The sequence below is a fragment of the Ranitomeya variabilis genome, chromosome 6 (genome assembly GCF_051348905.1).
Source record: "Ranitomeya variabilis isolate aRanVar5 chromosome 6, aRanVar5.hap1, whole genome shotgun sequence".
NCBI lineage: Eukaryota > Metazoa > Chordata > Amphibia > Anura > Dendrobatidae > Ranitomeya > Ranitomeya variabilis.
The window spans coordinates 86695117-86711183 of NC_135237.1; the positions used below are offsets into that span (position 1 = coordinate 86695117).

Genomic DNA, 16067 nt, shown 5'->3' on the forward strand with positions numbered 1-16067 from the left:
TACAGCTCCATCCGGTCTCTGGATCAGTGGGTTTCCCAGCGAGCAGACCCTCGGCCATCAGAAAGTTATCCCCTATCCTGTGGGATGACCCTCTAAGTAGATTTATCCTCAGCGTATGAATTCTATACATTGCATTATGTTTGTTGAGCATTCTATATTTGTAATTTTTTGCAATCAGGTTTATGACACCATGTTGCGGGATGACCGTTTTTATCCCTCGTTCCGGCACAACGCTCTCTACATACGGATGCTGGCGGAGCTGGACATGCTAAAAGAGCCGAGCTTTAAAGGGTCCGACGATGGAGACGGTGGTAAGTAAGCAGCTCATCGTGTGAAGGTGGTTGCGCTATTTCTAGCCGCTCATACGCCACATGCAGTGTGTTAGATAACAAAACGCTGCCTTCAGATTTATTCTTCAATTATTTATTTTAGCATTTATTATTCATAGCTCCATTAATGTTGCTGTATTGATCATGCTGCATCATTTTCTCCTGGAAAACTTTGATGTATTGTCCCAGGCCTGGAGTAGACTCTTATTGCAAAGTATAGGAGATGCTCCACAAAAGATATCATTGTTGACATTTTCCTAATGACTTAAAGGGTTTTTCCAGCATTAAAGAAATAAAGAAATCTTAGGGCGTCATGTCTGAAAATAATGAAAAGATGCGCACTAATCGGTACTGCGTTCCGTCTGGTGTAGTGACCGTGTGCCTGGAAGTTGTAGCGACTGACGGGATCCATTGTAGCTGGAGGAATAGGCTCCTTCTCTAAAGTGGCAAGCAGCGAAGATCTGCATTGGATTATGATGCCCTCTAGTGGCCAACTATAGACTCTATCTAGCCCCCTTTCCAAGAGAGTTTGAATCTATATTTTTAGTTAACATTTTCTTCTTCTAAAGTACACTTATTAGATATTTTTAAAAATAATAAAAAAAGACATAAGCAGCAATAGTCGAGATCTGATTCGAGTTATACAGGATAGCTTTTCTGTGCTCACTCTGTTCTGTGCCTTTTTTCAGAAGGTTTGCTGTGACCATCGCATATTGTGAATGGCAGATCCTGTGTTAATGTTTATGGAGGTGTTATTTGTCATTGCAATCCAGGCTGTGATGATAATGAGACTGCAGGAAAGTCTTTTGTATAAAGCAGGAACTATATGAAGCTTGGTGGTCCATGTGAAAAATGAAAGATTTTTGAGATTGTTTTTCTTATGAGTTAATTTAAAGGGAATCTGTCACTAGGATCTTGTAAGTCGTCTATATGGACATGCAGATCATAGGGAGCTGAATAAAATGACACCTTGATATCTGTGATCTGTTGTCTTATTCCAGAGAAATGTATGTTTTTCTTAATATGTAATTAAGCTGTTAAGATCTACGGGCCGGACACTGATTTCCCTGAGCATCTGTCTCCAGGGCTTATTTTAAATGAAAGGGGGCGTTTGAGTGTGAAGCCAGTTAAAGGGAATCTGTCTCCATGTTTTTTTCTCCGTTTGAGTGCACATGATGTAAGGACAGAGACCATGATTCCAGCAATTCCACTTTCCAGGCTGTTTGCTGCAGTTTTGATAAAACCTCTATTTCATGCACTGCAGATTTACCAGTTCTCTGAATGCTGAGCTCTGTATAACTCCACCCACAACACTGATTGGCTGCTTTCTGTGTACACTCTGAGTAGGCAGAAAGCTGCCAATCATGATGCAGGTGGACTTTACACAGAGCTCATACATATGGAGAACTACATATCAGACAGGCCTCTACTGATAATCTCCTGCTGTAACAGTGATTTTATGAAAACTACAGCAAGCAGCCCAGTAAGTGACACATCGCTGAAATCGGGGTGTATGTCCCTACATTATGCTGCTCTCACATTAGGTGGCAATAATCCTGGTGACAGATTTCCAGGGTGCGTGTCTCCAGAAGCAGAAGCTGGGCACCGTGTGTTGGGCACGAGGCTGGAATATAAGCCATATTCGCTCTGCAACATCCATTGAGGGCTTATTTCTGTGGAGTCAAAATAGTCACTACACTCAGTGGAATTTCCACAGGGGTGTAATTTCTAAAATAGGGTCACTTTGGGGGTTTCTGAGCTTCTCAAGTCAAATAACGCTCCTTCCCTGCTGGCCATTTTCACTTGTTTTGAGTAAGATCAGTGGTTGAGGCCCTTCTTAATCTATAAGGAGCGTCTGACTCCCCCATGACCCCTTACCAAGACTGACCACATTCTTGCTGATCATGATGTCTCGGGTTTGGGCTCCAAAACCATCTCGTTTATGAAATGTTCATATTAATATCAGGATCATACATCCACCACGAAATCTGATGATAAATCCACTGAAGCATAGAAACCTTACTGAAGCCATGGAGAATTTCCCTTCTGTGCTCACTTTTGTAGAGTAGAATACTGCTATTTATCTCGATCTTTCTTCAGAGGGATGTACAGACTCCAGATTGGCATGTATTTATACTTTATTCAGCAAGAAAGTCTCCTCATAAATGGGAAAGACCCCTGTTATGGAGGGCCATCCACCCTGGGCCTGCACCCTCATTTGTTGGGACCGGTGAAAAGTCAGGATTTAGGCAGACAATACACTTCAATACAGAAGTTTTGCCTAGTGATCAGAAAAGCACAAGTCGCCCATTGTCATTTATACCCACCATAAAAATCCCCCTAAAATAGATAATTTTGAAAAAAAAATTCCGTTATGGGGGCCTCTTTCCACCATAATAATTTTAAGAGAATTCTAGAATTCAATGGTGCCACTTAGTGATGCAAGGTTCATGTTATGGTTTTTGGAATGCAGATTTAACCCAAAAATAAAAAAAAGTTTAAAGGGGTTTTTGGATTGTGGAAAACCCGTGTCTCCAGTTTGTTGCTTTTCGTTTCTTGGAGAAGTTCGGCGCTCCGTCTCCTCCGCACCAGCGATACGATTCCCCCATGCCAGACAATCTGATCACACTGGTGACACTCGGATCAAACTCTGATCCTAGCGACATTGGCATAATTTGCCCGATTCTCACATGGCAGAATCTACGCTGATGTGATCATACCCTATTAACTCGCCCTGCCTGCGTCCAGCGCGGAGTCTCGGTCTCTGCTTTGGGTGTCTGTTGTTTGCACCGCTGCAGCCAGTCATTGAGCTCATGCTGTCCACTTGGGCAGAGCTGCAGAACTCCGTTATTGGCTGCAGACTTTTTGTTAAAACTAGCTGCAGTCGGGGTACGGAGGTTTTCCAAAACCGGGAAAACCCTTTTAATTACTAAACTAGATTCATGGGATTTTCCCAAAATTACTTGTGGTCTGAAGATGTTAGAAATGGCAAGGGCTGAGACTGTCCTACCCGAGTCCTCTGGTTAAAGGGACTCTGTCACCCCCTCCAGCCGTTATAAACTAAAAGAGCCACCTTGTGCAGCAGTAATGCTGCATTCTGACAAGGTGGCTCTTTTAGTTATTGGTGCAGTCAAAGCAGAAATAAGCGTTTTATAATTTCGCAAAAATACCTGTCTTTAGCCCTGGAGGCAAGTCTTAACCCCCCTGCTGCACACGCCACACTGCCGTCACTTAAGGCTTCTTCGGCGCCGGGCGCCGCCTCCTCCGCGCTGTTTTCAAATCAAATCCGGCGCCTGCGCTGTTTTGTTCTGCCTGGGGCAGGCGCAGTGAGCGCTGCCCGTCTGACCTCAGATGCAGTCTCGCAGACTGCGCCTTGTGCGGCCACCCAGCTTGTGAATCCCAGCCCCGCAGTGTGTTATGCATTATGAGCAGCAGATTATTACCGCATGACCTGCTCCTCCCTGGTGCTCATTAGGAGGGGTGTCATACGTCTGGGGTTTGGGCTGTGATGTTGGGGTGTGCTGTAAGTTTAACCCTCTATATGCCAAGACTCATGTTTCTTTTTTTTTTTTCCTTTACTTATAGAGTCTTTTAATGGATCACCAACAGGCAGCATTAATTTGGTATGTAATTTTTTTTATTTTTTTTTTTAAATATATGTCTAATCTGCCTTTTTTCTTGTGAATAAATGTGTCCCTAGCAGCCACCTGTTCTGTAGCCAAGTACAAGAATGTATTCTCACATCAGTCTGATGCCAGCTGTCCAGTAAGACCTTATTCACACTTCAGTTTTTTCGTGTTGAGTGTTATCTGTGTTTTTCATGGATAGCACTGGTACCTATAGTGGTGAATGAGGCCGTTCACACCACAGTGATCTTTCACAGACCAAGTGGTCCTTGCACAATCGCAGGCACATGTCCAATATTGATCCGAGCGTCTCATCAAAATCGACAATACAAGTCTGTGGGTCTGTGAAACAAATCTGGCCACGCTCTGATGTCCCCAGTGTGTGGCCTAATTTTCACGGACTGTTAGAAGGTGAAGAAGCTTCTTTTTCTTTTTTCTTCGTTTTTTCTTTACCCATGGACAGCAAAGAGCAGCAAGAACACAGCAAAAAACTTGCCATTGGTTTAAACAATTGCCTGAGTGATTAACCCCTTAACGTCCGCAGATACGCATTTTAATGGCGGCAGTTAAGGGTACTTATTCCTCAGCGCCGCTTTTTAACGGCGCTGAGAAATAAGGTTATAGCACCCCCTCAGTATCGGAAACTGAGACCCTGGAGAACATGATTCGGATAGTTTTTTACCAACCCCAGTGTTGCGGTCACCGTTATTCACGGAATAACGGGGACCGCAAAAAAAAAAAAAAAAAAAGTGTCAGATTCCCATTTAATTTCTCTCTCCTCTGATATGATCTAGCACATAAAGGAGAGAGAAATGGGGTCCACCAAGCACCCCTTCCCCCTCAAGTACCTCCGGTGTCCCTGGACCTTCCTGCATCCCCCGATACTGTCCCCCGGCCCATGTCTTCTTATGGTAAGAAAATGGCAGGCACATGGGCAGTGCAACGGAAACAATAGGAAATTTTTCCTATTGGTTCATTTTGATCACTGTGAGAGACCCTATCACAATGATCAAAGTAAAAAAAATAGTAAATCAAACCCCCCTTTATCACCCCCTTAGTTAGGTAAAAATTATAAAATAAAAAAAAAGTATTTATTCTGCAATGAGACTCTACAGAACAGCCAATGCACCATGGCTTCATCAAGAGAAATACAGATTTGACATTCTACAGGATGCCAGTTTAAGGGACCATAGCCGGAGAAATTCCTATCTGCTCCATTGACCATCACTGAACCCATGGAGATGTTCAGAGAAACCAGGTTGGGACCTTCTGGTCACTCTGCCCCATTGAGACTTTCGGAGAAGCCAAGTTGGGACTGTCAGGTCACCTGGCCACGTACCCTCACCCTGTGTTCTATGTCTGCACATAAACCCAGACTCATAATGAAAGGTGGCCCAGGAAAGTATCCCAGCCTCTATATCTACAACTCCCAATACATCATATGCCAACACAGGAGGACAACAGGAGCGTTTATAAAAGGTAATAATTATACAAAGTTTATTGAAAAAATCAGTAAAAAGTTTTTTTACACACTTAAAAAACACCAAGTAAAGACACCATAAGATGACATCAGTACCCTTATCCTTGCTAGCAAAAATTTACCACAGCACAGAATTTTTACATATAATAATGTTTAAATGAAGGAGCTGTAACCTTAAGAAACCCCCCAGAGCTGAGCTGTAAAGCCTGTAAATATAGCCCATCTATCAAAATCATGCCTGATCTGGCTTTTTTCATAAGGCTCTGGCAATTACACAGCCCAGGAAAGAGGATTAATCTATGGAGAGTCCCTAGGGGGACACGAGTAAAAAGCCCACTGGCGTCAGAAGGCTCCCCACCAGGACACAACCCATAGCCTGATCTTACCAGGTACTAAAGATCCCTGAATTGGGCGCTACCCCCGACGCACGTTTCGCTACCAGTATGCTCGCTTTTTCAAGGGGAGTTGTTCCTTCCTGTCTAACTAGGACCTTTTATCCCAGAACTCCCAGGTCACCTGATAGTCACATGATCGGGGAGCTCCAAGGCCGTGTTTGAACGGCGCATGCGGCCGCCAACCCCGCCACCCCCCGGTCCGGCCAGCGCCTGAAGCCAAGCGAGCAGGTGCATGGCGTTGCCATAACAACCTAGTCGCTGGCCACAGACGCACAGCAGCTGAACACAAGAGGCGCAGGGAAGGAAGCAAGCGGGCGCACGCGCACCACAGCCCTAGCCCGCCAGACCCACATAACCATGTATCCTTAGAACGGCCACAAGATTAATAGCATAAACAATCACAATAAGAGAACATATATAAATAGAAAACGTATGTGTGGAGATCGTCCATTATCCATAACTGTGACAATTTGGTGGGAGTGTCTTGGAGTACTCTACTCAGTTGATATACCGCCATAGGATTAAGGAACAAGAGGTCCAAATTCATACAGAAGACCCTAAATCAAATTACAAAATAAAAATAATAAAACACAATAAGAAAACACCACACAACAGAAGAAACAAGAAAACGGGGGAGGGGATGCTCGTAAAACTCAATACCATAATTATCATTATTATTATAGGAATGGGGCAAAATTCAAGGCCTCATTGAGACCATTTGGTCTAACTGTATCCAAGGTGACTATCCATTTCAGCTCACGCTGAGCGAGGAGCTGCTTAATATTACCTCCTCTTATTCCAGCATGGATCAGATCTATCCCCCTTACCTTGCAGCTCTTTGGGTCACAATTATGGACCTCCCTGAAGTGCTTGGGGATAGTTTTTAATTCTGATATATCTTCCACTGTCCTGGCCGCGCCAATGCCCCGCACATGTTCCCTCACTCTCACTCTGAGTTCCCGAGATGTCAAACCTACATATATCAATGGACAACTACAGGTGGCATAGTATATTACATTTCTGCTACTGCAAGAAGTGTACTCCCTTATTTGGGACTCTCTCTTACCATCCGCAGAGTGAAAGGAGGCACTGCGCAGGACATTGGCACAGGCAAGACAGTGGCCGCAAGTGTAACATCCCCTAACGGGTCGTATTGAACCAAACAGGCTGGTGGTTGGCGCCGTATAATGACTTTTGACCAGTAGGTCCTTTAAGTTTCTGGCCCTACGTGGAGTCATTAATGGACAGTCGGACAGAAACGGACCCAAGGAGGGCTCTGTGCTCAAGATACGCCAATGTTTATTCAGAATGGATCTGATATTATCCCACTCATGATTATATTCCGATGTAAATCGGATTGATCCATCCACCTCATCTTTTCTTTTCTTATTGTATAACAATTGGTTTCTTGGAGTCCTCCTGGCCCTATTATACCCGTACCGAATACACCGCTTACTGTATCCCCTGTGTTGGAAACGTTCTCTCAAATCATCTGCCTGCCATTCAAAGGTATGATCAGTCGAGCAGATCCGCTGGCCGGACCGGGGGTTGGCGGCAGCAGGCGCATGCGCCGTTCAAACACAGCCTTGGAGCTCCCCGATCTTGTGACTTATCAGGTGACCTGGGAGTTCTGGGATAAAAGGTCCTAGTTAGACAGGAAGGAACAACTCCCCTTGAAAAAGCGAGCATACTGGTAGCGAAACGCGCGTCGGGGGTAGCGCCCAATTCAGGGATCTTCAGTACCTGGTTGGATCTGGCTATGGGTTGTGTCCTGGTGGGGAGCCTTCTGACGCCAGTGGGCTTTTTACTCGTGTCCCCCTAGGGACTCTCCATAGATTAATCCTCTTTCCTGGGCTGTGTAATTGCCAGAGCCTTATGAAAAAAGCCAGATCAGGCATGATTTTGATAGATGGGCGATATTTACAGGCTTTACAGCTCAGCTCTGGGGGGTTTCTTAAGGTTACAGCTCCTTCATTTAAACATTATTATATGTAAAAATCCTGTGCTGTGGTACATTTTTGCTAGCAAGGATAAGGGTACTGATGTCATCTTGTGGTGTCTTTACTTGGTGTTTTTTAAGTGTGTAAAAAAAGTTTTACTGATTTTTTTTCAATAAACTTTGTATAATTATTACCTTTTATGAACACTCCTGTTGTCCTCCTGTGTTGGCCTGTGTTCTATGTGTAGCATTCTGCCCACGGGAAAGAAGAGCGGTTGTTCAGTGGGATGAGTCCTGGTCCATGTGGTCTTTCTAAAGACAGCTGTGCCAGCGGACGAGAGCACCGACTGACCGTGTCTCTACAGGGAGGCTTACAATTACCACCAATGTCTGAATGAAAATCCATCAAGTTAAAAAAAAAATAAAAAATTCCTTCCCCAGACAAAATCTAAGAACTTGCTCTCCGTCTTTGCCCCTTGTACATAAAAAATGCAGTTTAAAAAAACAAACAAAAAAACATGTATTTTGATTGGTAGTTGTTAAATACATTTTTTTTTTTTTTTGCCTTCCACATTTAACTTTTGCCACTGCCACCAGGATGTTTCCACGGATCACTACCAGGATTGAGCACATCTTTATTCCAGGAGAGCGCCGGTGATCTTCACACAGGCAGGGAAGCTGAAAATCCAGCACCTGTGGCTCCTGAGCCCGGCGCAGCAGGCACTGTAGAAAGAGCTCGATTTTTGAGTAGACTGATCTGTTTACCATTGGAAAATGATATCCGTCACTCACGATGTTGGAGCTGACCTCTGGTGACGGAAAGTGTCCGCTCGCCCCAGTGAATGGCATTCTTGTGTTTATTAATGTTGAAAGGAACTTTTCAGTGAGTGAGACAGCATTGGTGTTGGTCTGAGGTCCGGGAAACAATGCAGGAATCTCTGACTTCCCTCTCGGCGTGCAATGTTTAGTGCTATTCTGGGACGGCCGTGCTTTTGCAGGTGTTTGAACACTAGCAGATTAGTTGTTTCTGGCCGGGCTCCATGTCTGGAGTAAATGCCTACTCCAGTAATACAGCTCCCCTGTGTCACTCCGTTACAATAAACAGAACAGGCAATGAATTGGGGGGAAAGGTTATTCTGGAGGTCAGTGACTTGCACAATTTTCAAAATGTTTAAAGGAAAAGTGGCCTAAAGTATAACTAGACGCCTATGGCCTCCGCGTTCTGCAGTGTACTTATATGTATCATGTCAGGGATTTTTTTGTTTACAATTTAATTTGTACATTTTCATCTTTGCTTTATTTTTCTCTTTTATAATAAAATTGTCTTTTCTCTTTTCAAATGTTTATTTTTTAGTCTCTGGACGACCTGTCAAATGTCACCACTGAAGAGCTGGTACAAATCCATGCTTATATTTCCGACACTGGTGAGAGTGTGTTACCCCCCTCGCCCCTCATCCCCTTCATTGTCCCCTCTTGTGTTTGTCACATGGTGCACCTTTTTTTGTTTGCTTCTATCATTTTTCTCACAAGCGCACATATCTGTCATGCTTTCTCCATTTCTATAATTTAACATTAATTATAGATGGTCATCAAAGCAATTCTATTTCAAGTGCAAAAGATACATTATCACAGACTGGAACCAGTGAGAGAATAAATAACTCGCTCCCTGTTGGAGATCAGACGGAGTAGATATAAATATTAGATTCAGTGAATTAGATAGAACAGATAGATGGAGAAGCGTTTGGATAGGTAGAATGGCTGTGACATGGCAGATACTGTAGATGAGGGTGCGGGACGCTGTGATGTCACTGGACGCACACTATTAGATTTATATCGCCATGTGCCTGGATTTACATTTCCATTAAAGAATGTAAAAGCCAACAAGTCCAAGCAGTGTAAAATAACTGATGGCACTGAGCAACACATTGAACAGCAGTAGCAGCCAGGATGAGCTAAAAGCCTCTTTAGATGGGTTGGTAATTGGGGAAGTAAGAACGCTTATTCCCAACTAAATATGCAAATTGCCTCTTCTGAGAAAAAGAGGACTTAAACTCTATAGCGCCACCTGTTGGTGGCGCACCAGATGGCGCTATAGAGTTTAAGTCCTCTTTATTCGGACTCCCATGACAGCACCACGAGAGAGGGGATCCGCCCCTTTAGGAACAGGAAACCCACAGATACAAAAGGGCGGCACCTCTCCCACGCATCAGTTGGTTTCCTGTTCCTAATGGGACGGGATCCTACAGAATTTACAAGAGGATCCCAGGCCGGCCGGCCGACTCAGGTAGCGAGGGGGTCTCCTACCTCGGCCGGTGCGGAATTCCTGGATGATGCCACGATGGTCCTGGTAGGGCTGCATGGCAGGGGCATTCCAGCAGGGAGCGGTCGCCGGTGGTGTCCTGTCTCCAAGCCAGCGCCGGGTGAGTATTTCCCTGGGGTCTCCTCCTGCTAAGGTGGCTGGGGTCTCTGTGTGCGGCGGCGCTTGGGGGCGCAACCCGGGGTGCTGCGGCTCTGTCCGGCGTCCTCGCCGCTCTGCGCGCTGATGGTAAAGCGCCGGGAGCCCGGGTGACGTCGGGGGAGGAGTCGGCAGTCACTTCCGGGTTTCCAGGGTCCTGCGCATGCGCAGTGTACCCAAGATGGCGGCGCCCACCGGTATAGCGTCGCCGGCGCTCTCAGCCCTAGAGAAAACCGCCTGCACCAGGGGGAGGCCGGAAAGATCAATCAGGGGAGCGCTAGGCACAGCTGCTGACCGGAGGAGGGGCTATAAAAAGAACTCCGGATCGTGATCCCTTGCTTCTGGCCTCATATCTGGTAAAGATGGAGGACGAGCACGTGCAGCTTCAGGAAGAGGTGTCCCAGAAGCCTAAAGAGAAGGATCGCGACAAAAGGAGCAGTGAGTCTGGCCACAAAAGCACCTCCAGACAGGGGTCTGGAACGTCAGCCAGGAGAAATCCCCCTCGTATTCCGGTACTTTTTCTTTGGGCAGCGCTGGTAAGTGATCTTCGTGAAAGTTCACTCAGTGACATGATTCCCCTCATATGTTCCATTATAGGGGAAGAAATGTGCCGGGAAGGCGAAACACAGGGAATGTGGAATCTGCGGGGTTCCCCTACCTGATTCGTGCCCTAAAAAGTTATGTGGCCCCTGTATACAGCAGACGGTGAGGTCTCAGGAAAGGGGAGAGGGGGAGAGCATTATATCTACAGGGATTAGATTGCTTTACTTACCCCCCTCAGGTGGCGGAGGAATCCCTTACTATGACCACCAGCTTAAAGGAGATGATCAGAATGGAGGTCAGACAATCCTTAAAGGGTTTTGCTCAAGGAGGAAGCTCTAAATCCAAAGCTCCGTTACTCTCCGATTCTTCAGCAGAGGAGGATAAGGAGGAAGTTTTCTCCGGTTCAGCTGCGTCATCCTCTTCCTCGGATGAGGACACCGCCCGTTTCTGTCTACCCCTCGAACGAGTAGATAAGCTGGTCAAGGCGGTCAGGGGGACGATGGGCATAACGGAACCGAGACCCCAACTTTCCAAGGAGGAAATTATGTTCAGTGGGTTGGAGCAGAAAAAACGCAGAGTCTTCCCGCTCAATGAAAAAATCCAGGCTCTTATCAATAAAGAGTGGAAAAAACCTGAGAGAAAGGGTTCGTTACCTCCAGCGCAGAAACGCAGATATCCGTTTGATGATCCTGCAGTCACCAACTGGGAAAAAGCCCCTAAGTTGGATGCGGCAATAGCCAAGGTGGCCAAACGGGCCTCTCTCCCCTTTGAGGACATGGGGACCCTTAAGGACCCCCTTGATAGAAAAGCGGATACCTTTCTAAAAACTACCTGGGAGATGGCGGCCGGTTCTTTAAGGCCTGCGGTGGCTTCAACCTGTACAGCCAGATCAATGATGGTCTGGTTGGAACAATTAGAGACTCAGTTAAAAGAAGGTGCATCAAGGGATTCTATCCTGACTGCCTTACCACTGATCCAAGAAGCAGCTGCTTTCTTATCAGATGCGTCTATTGACTCTGTCAAAATGGCTGCTAGGGCAGCAGGTCTCTCGAATGCGGCCAGAAGGGCTCTTTGGCTGAAATGTTGGCCAGGCGATATACAGTCAAAATCAAAACTCTGCATCATTCCATGTAAAGGGGAGTACCTATTCGGGCCCACCTTAGATGATCTCCTAGAGAAAGCGGGAGATGACAAAAAGAAGTTCCCCAACCTGCTGGGGTCCTACCGTCGTCCCTTTAATAAAAGAAGGTTCGGTCGCGGAGGGAAGCGTACCTTTTCACCTTCAAGGGATCGGTCTAGGTGGGACGACAGACGTAGACGAGGTACGGGATATATGTTCCGTCGTTCCTCAAAAGAAAGGAAGAAGGAGGACAAATGACTAGAAGCCCCGGTGGGGGGCAGACTTTTACATTTTGGTTCAGAATGGTCAGAGATCACGAATAGTGTCTGGGTTCAAGATACTATTTCTCGAGGTCTTACTCTTGAGTTTTGCCATACCCCACGGGATAAATTTATGCTAACGCCCTTACGTTCTAATCCCCTAGAACAATCTGCTCTAGAAGAAGAAGTTTGGTCTCTCTGTTCTAAAAATGTTCTTACACAGGTTCCAGAGACTGATAGAGGGAAGGGATTCTATTCTCCCTTGTTTCTTATTAAAAAACCTGATAACTCGTATAGAACCATTATAAATCTCAGACATCTTAATAGTTTTTTGGTTAAGCATACCTTTAAGATGGAGTCCATCAGCTCGACAATAAAGATACTGTTTAAAAACTGCTTTATGGTGGTAGTCGACTTAAAGGATGCCTATTACCACATACCTATTCATGTGGATTTCCAGCAGTTCTTGAGGGTAGCAGTATTAATGGAAGGGGTTGTTTATCATTTTCAGTACAGAGCTCTTCCTTTCGGTATAACATCAGCCCCTAGAGTATTCACAAAAATAGTGGCAGAGGTGATGGCTCACTTGCGAGAATCTAATGTCCTTATTGTCCCATACCTGGACGATTTCCTCATAATAGGTAACTTGGTAGAACACTGTTTGTCCCAACTAGAACTAACTAGGGTTAAGTTGGAACGCCTGGGCTGGATAATTAATTTTGAAAAATCTTGATTACAGCCTCAAAAAATTCAGAAGTTTCTGGGCTTAGTACTAGATTCAACTACACAACAGTGTTATCTTCCGGAAAATAAACTATCTCAGATTCAGCATCAGGTACTGAAAGCAGTAAATACACCCTCTATGACCCTGCGGCAAGCTATGTCCCTGTTGGGGTCCCTCACATCGTGCATTCCAGCGGTAAGGTGGGCACACTTTCACACTAGATCCCTCCAGAAAGAGATTTTGGTTAAGGATAGGATCTTGAGGGGTGTATTAGAAGAAAAAATAACGCTAGAACCAGCGACTCTCAAATCCCTAAGTTGGTGGCTGGATAGGGATAATTTGTCAGCAGGTGTTCCCTGGATGATAGACGTGTCCCGGGTTGTGACTACGGATGCCAGCTCCTCAGTTGGGGGGCTCACATGAATGACATTGTAGTGCAAGGCCAATGGGAACCATACTCAACATCCTCTTCCAATCAGAGAGAATTATTAGCAATCGAATTGTCAGTTAAAAACCTCCTCATGTATCTGCAGGGCCACCACGTCAGGATCCTCTCAGACAACCGGGTGGCAGTCTCCTATATAAATCATCAAGGAGGGACACACTCCGAGGCTCTGATGCAGATCACAGATCGTCTCCTCCGGATGGCAGAAGAGAATTTACAATCTTTGACTGCTCTGCACATCACAGGAAAAGACAACATAAAAGCGGACTTTCTCAGCCGCAATGTTCTAAAGCAAGGAGAATGGTCTTTAAACGGAGACATCTTCAAACAGATTGTTCGCTTATGGGGTCAACCGGTAGTGGACCTATTTGCCACAAGAGAAAACAAAAAAGTAAAAAACTTTTGTTCCCTAAATCCCAGGGAGAATCCACTGGCAGTGGATGCATTCCTCATAAAATGGGATTTTTCTCTGGCCTACGCCTTCCCGCCACTGAACCTACTACCTCTAGTGGTGAGGAAGATCAGAGAAGATCGTGCGAAACTCATTCTGATTGCTCCCTTTTGGCCCAGGAGAACCTGGTTTTCATGGCTCAGGACGATGTCAGTGGGCGATCCCTGGGTACTTCCAGACATCCCAAATTTGCTCTCCCAGGGGCCGATACTCCATCCACAAGTAAAGGGACTTCATTTGACGGCTTGGAGTTTGAGCGGTCATTGTTAAGAAATAAAGGCTTCTCTTCTAAATTAGTCGATACCCTTTTAAGAAGTAGAAAGCCAATAACAACAAGAATCTACTCCAGAACCTGGAGAAAGTTCTTAACTTCCTCAGAATTTAATATTAATGACGGTGTACCAATACGTCAAATATTGGAATTTTTGCAAAGAGGGTTAGAGTTAAAAATCTCCACAAGCACATTAAAAGTACAAGTTTCTGCACTTGGGGCCCTGTTCTCATGTAATATTGCGGGAAATTACTGGGTGTCGAGATTCATTAAGGCGGTCGGTAGAATTAGACCACTTTATAGAAACAAAATGGTACCATGGGATTTAAATCTTGTCCTTTCTTCTTTGACAAAACCCCCTTTTGAGCCGTTGAATGAAGCCTCAGTCAGGATGTTATCTCTCAAAACAGCTTTCCTAGTAGCTATAACATCAGCTCGCAGGATAGGAGACATCCAGGCACTCTCTAGACTTCCCCCGTATATAGAATTTCTCCAGGATAGAGTTATCCTTAAGGTACCGTCACACTAGGCGATAACGCCAGCGATCCGTGACGTTGCAGCGACCTGGATAGCGATATCGCTGTATTTGACACGCAGCAGCGATCTGGATCCCGCTGTGAAATTGTTGGTCGCTGCTAGAAGGTCTGCACTTTATTTGGTCGCTAGGTCGCCGTGTATCGCCGTGTTTGACAGCAAAAGCAAGGATACCAGCGATATTTTACACTGGTAACCAGGGTAAACATCGGGTTACTAAGCGCAGGGCCACGCTTAGTAACCCGATGTTTACCCTGGTTACCAGCGTAAAAGTTAAAAAAACAAACAGCACATACTCACCAGCGCGTCCCCCAGCCTCTGCTTCCTGACACTGACTGAGCGCCGGCCCTAAACTGAAAGTGAAAGCACAGCGGTGACGTCACCGCTGTGCTGTTAGGGCCGGAGCTCAGTCAGTGTCAGGAAGCAGAGGCTGGGGGACGCGCTGGTGAGTATGTGCTGTTTGTTTTTTTAACTTTTACGCTGGTAACCAGGGTAAACATCGGGTTACCCGGGGACCTCGGCATCGTTGGTCGCTGGAGAGCGGTCTGTGTGACAGCTCTCCAGCGATCAAACAGCGACGCTGCAGCGATCGGCATCGCTGTCGCTATCGCTGCAGCGTCGCTTAATGTGACGGTACCTTTAGACCGGACCCAGCCTACTTACCAAAAGTAGTATCCCAGTTTCACAGATCGCAGGAGATAGTTTTACCTTCGTTTATCCCTAATCCTTCTAACCCTAAAGAAAGGGAGCTCCATACCTTAGATGTCAGGAGATGCCTTCTTCAATATATCTCGGTCACTAATGATTGGAAGAAGGATAATGCACTATTCCTATCCTTCCAAGGTCCAAGGAAAGGGGCTAGAGCATCAAAATACATACTTGCTAAGTGGATTAGGGAGGCTATCTCTCTTGCTTACACGACAGGTGGGGGTCCAGCTCCGCAGAATCTGAGGGCACATTCCACCCGAGCCATGGCGTCATCCTGGGCAGAGAGGTCTGGAGTGTCGGTCGACCAGATATGTAAGGCGGCCACATGGTCATCCCCTTCCACCTTTTTTAAACACTATAGGTTGGACTTGGGGTTCTCCTCAGATCTCACCTTCGGGTTAAGGGTGCTACAGGCTGTGGTCCCTCCCTAAAAATGGCTTACATCTCTGTAAATCTCTCGTGGTGCTGTCATGGGAGTCCGAATAAAGCATTAAGCTACTTACGGGTAGCGGCATTTTTCGGAGGCCCATGACAGCACCCTTAGTTCCCTCCCTTTTCACATGGGGTTGCACATCCTGGGTTTATAATCAACTAAATAATTTAAAGAAGAAATGTTATCTTCTCACGTGTGTTACTTTATTAAAGTCATTGTGTTTAATTGTATGCAATATTGTGTTTGCTTGTCATTAACTGCGGTAGTCCTCTCAGGCTCTGTAATCCAACTGATGCATGGGAGAGGTGCCGCCCTTTTGTATCTGTGGGTTTCCTGTTCCTAAAGGGGCGGATC

General features: G+C 45.8%; 1 protein-coding gene across 5 annotated transcripts in view; it reads left to right on the plus strand.

Moving 5' to 3' along the window:
* SNX13 (sorting nexin 13) overlaps positions 1-16067 on the plus strand; it is a 126097-nt gene that overhangs the window by 82173 nt on the left and 27857 nt on the right. For 3 of the 5 annotated variants that reach the window (XM_077268736.1, XM_077268738.1, XM_077268739.1), the window contains 3 exons: positions 179-311; positions 3915-3952; positions 9124-9193. In XM_077268736.1, the coding sequence (XP_077124851.1) occupies positions 179-311; positions 3915-3952; positions 9124-9193 (241 nt within the window). Of the gene's footprint in view, positions 1-178; positions 312-700; positions 916-1018; positions 1430-3914; positions 3953-9123; positions 9194-16067 lie in introns of those variants that run through there. The other 2 variants (XM_077268741.1, XM_077268740.1) reach the window with 2 other exon arrangements.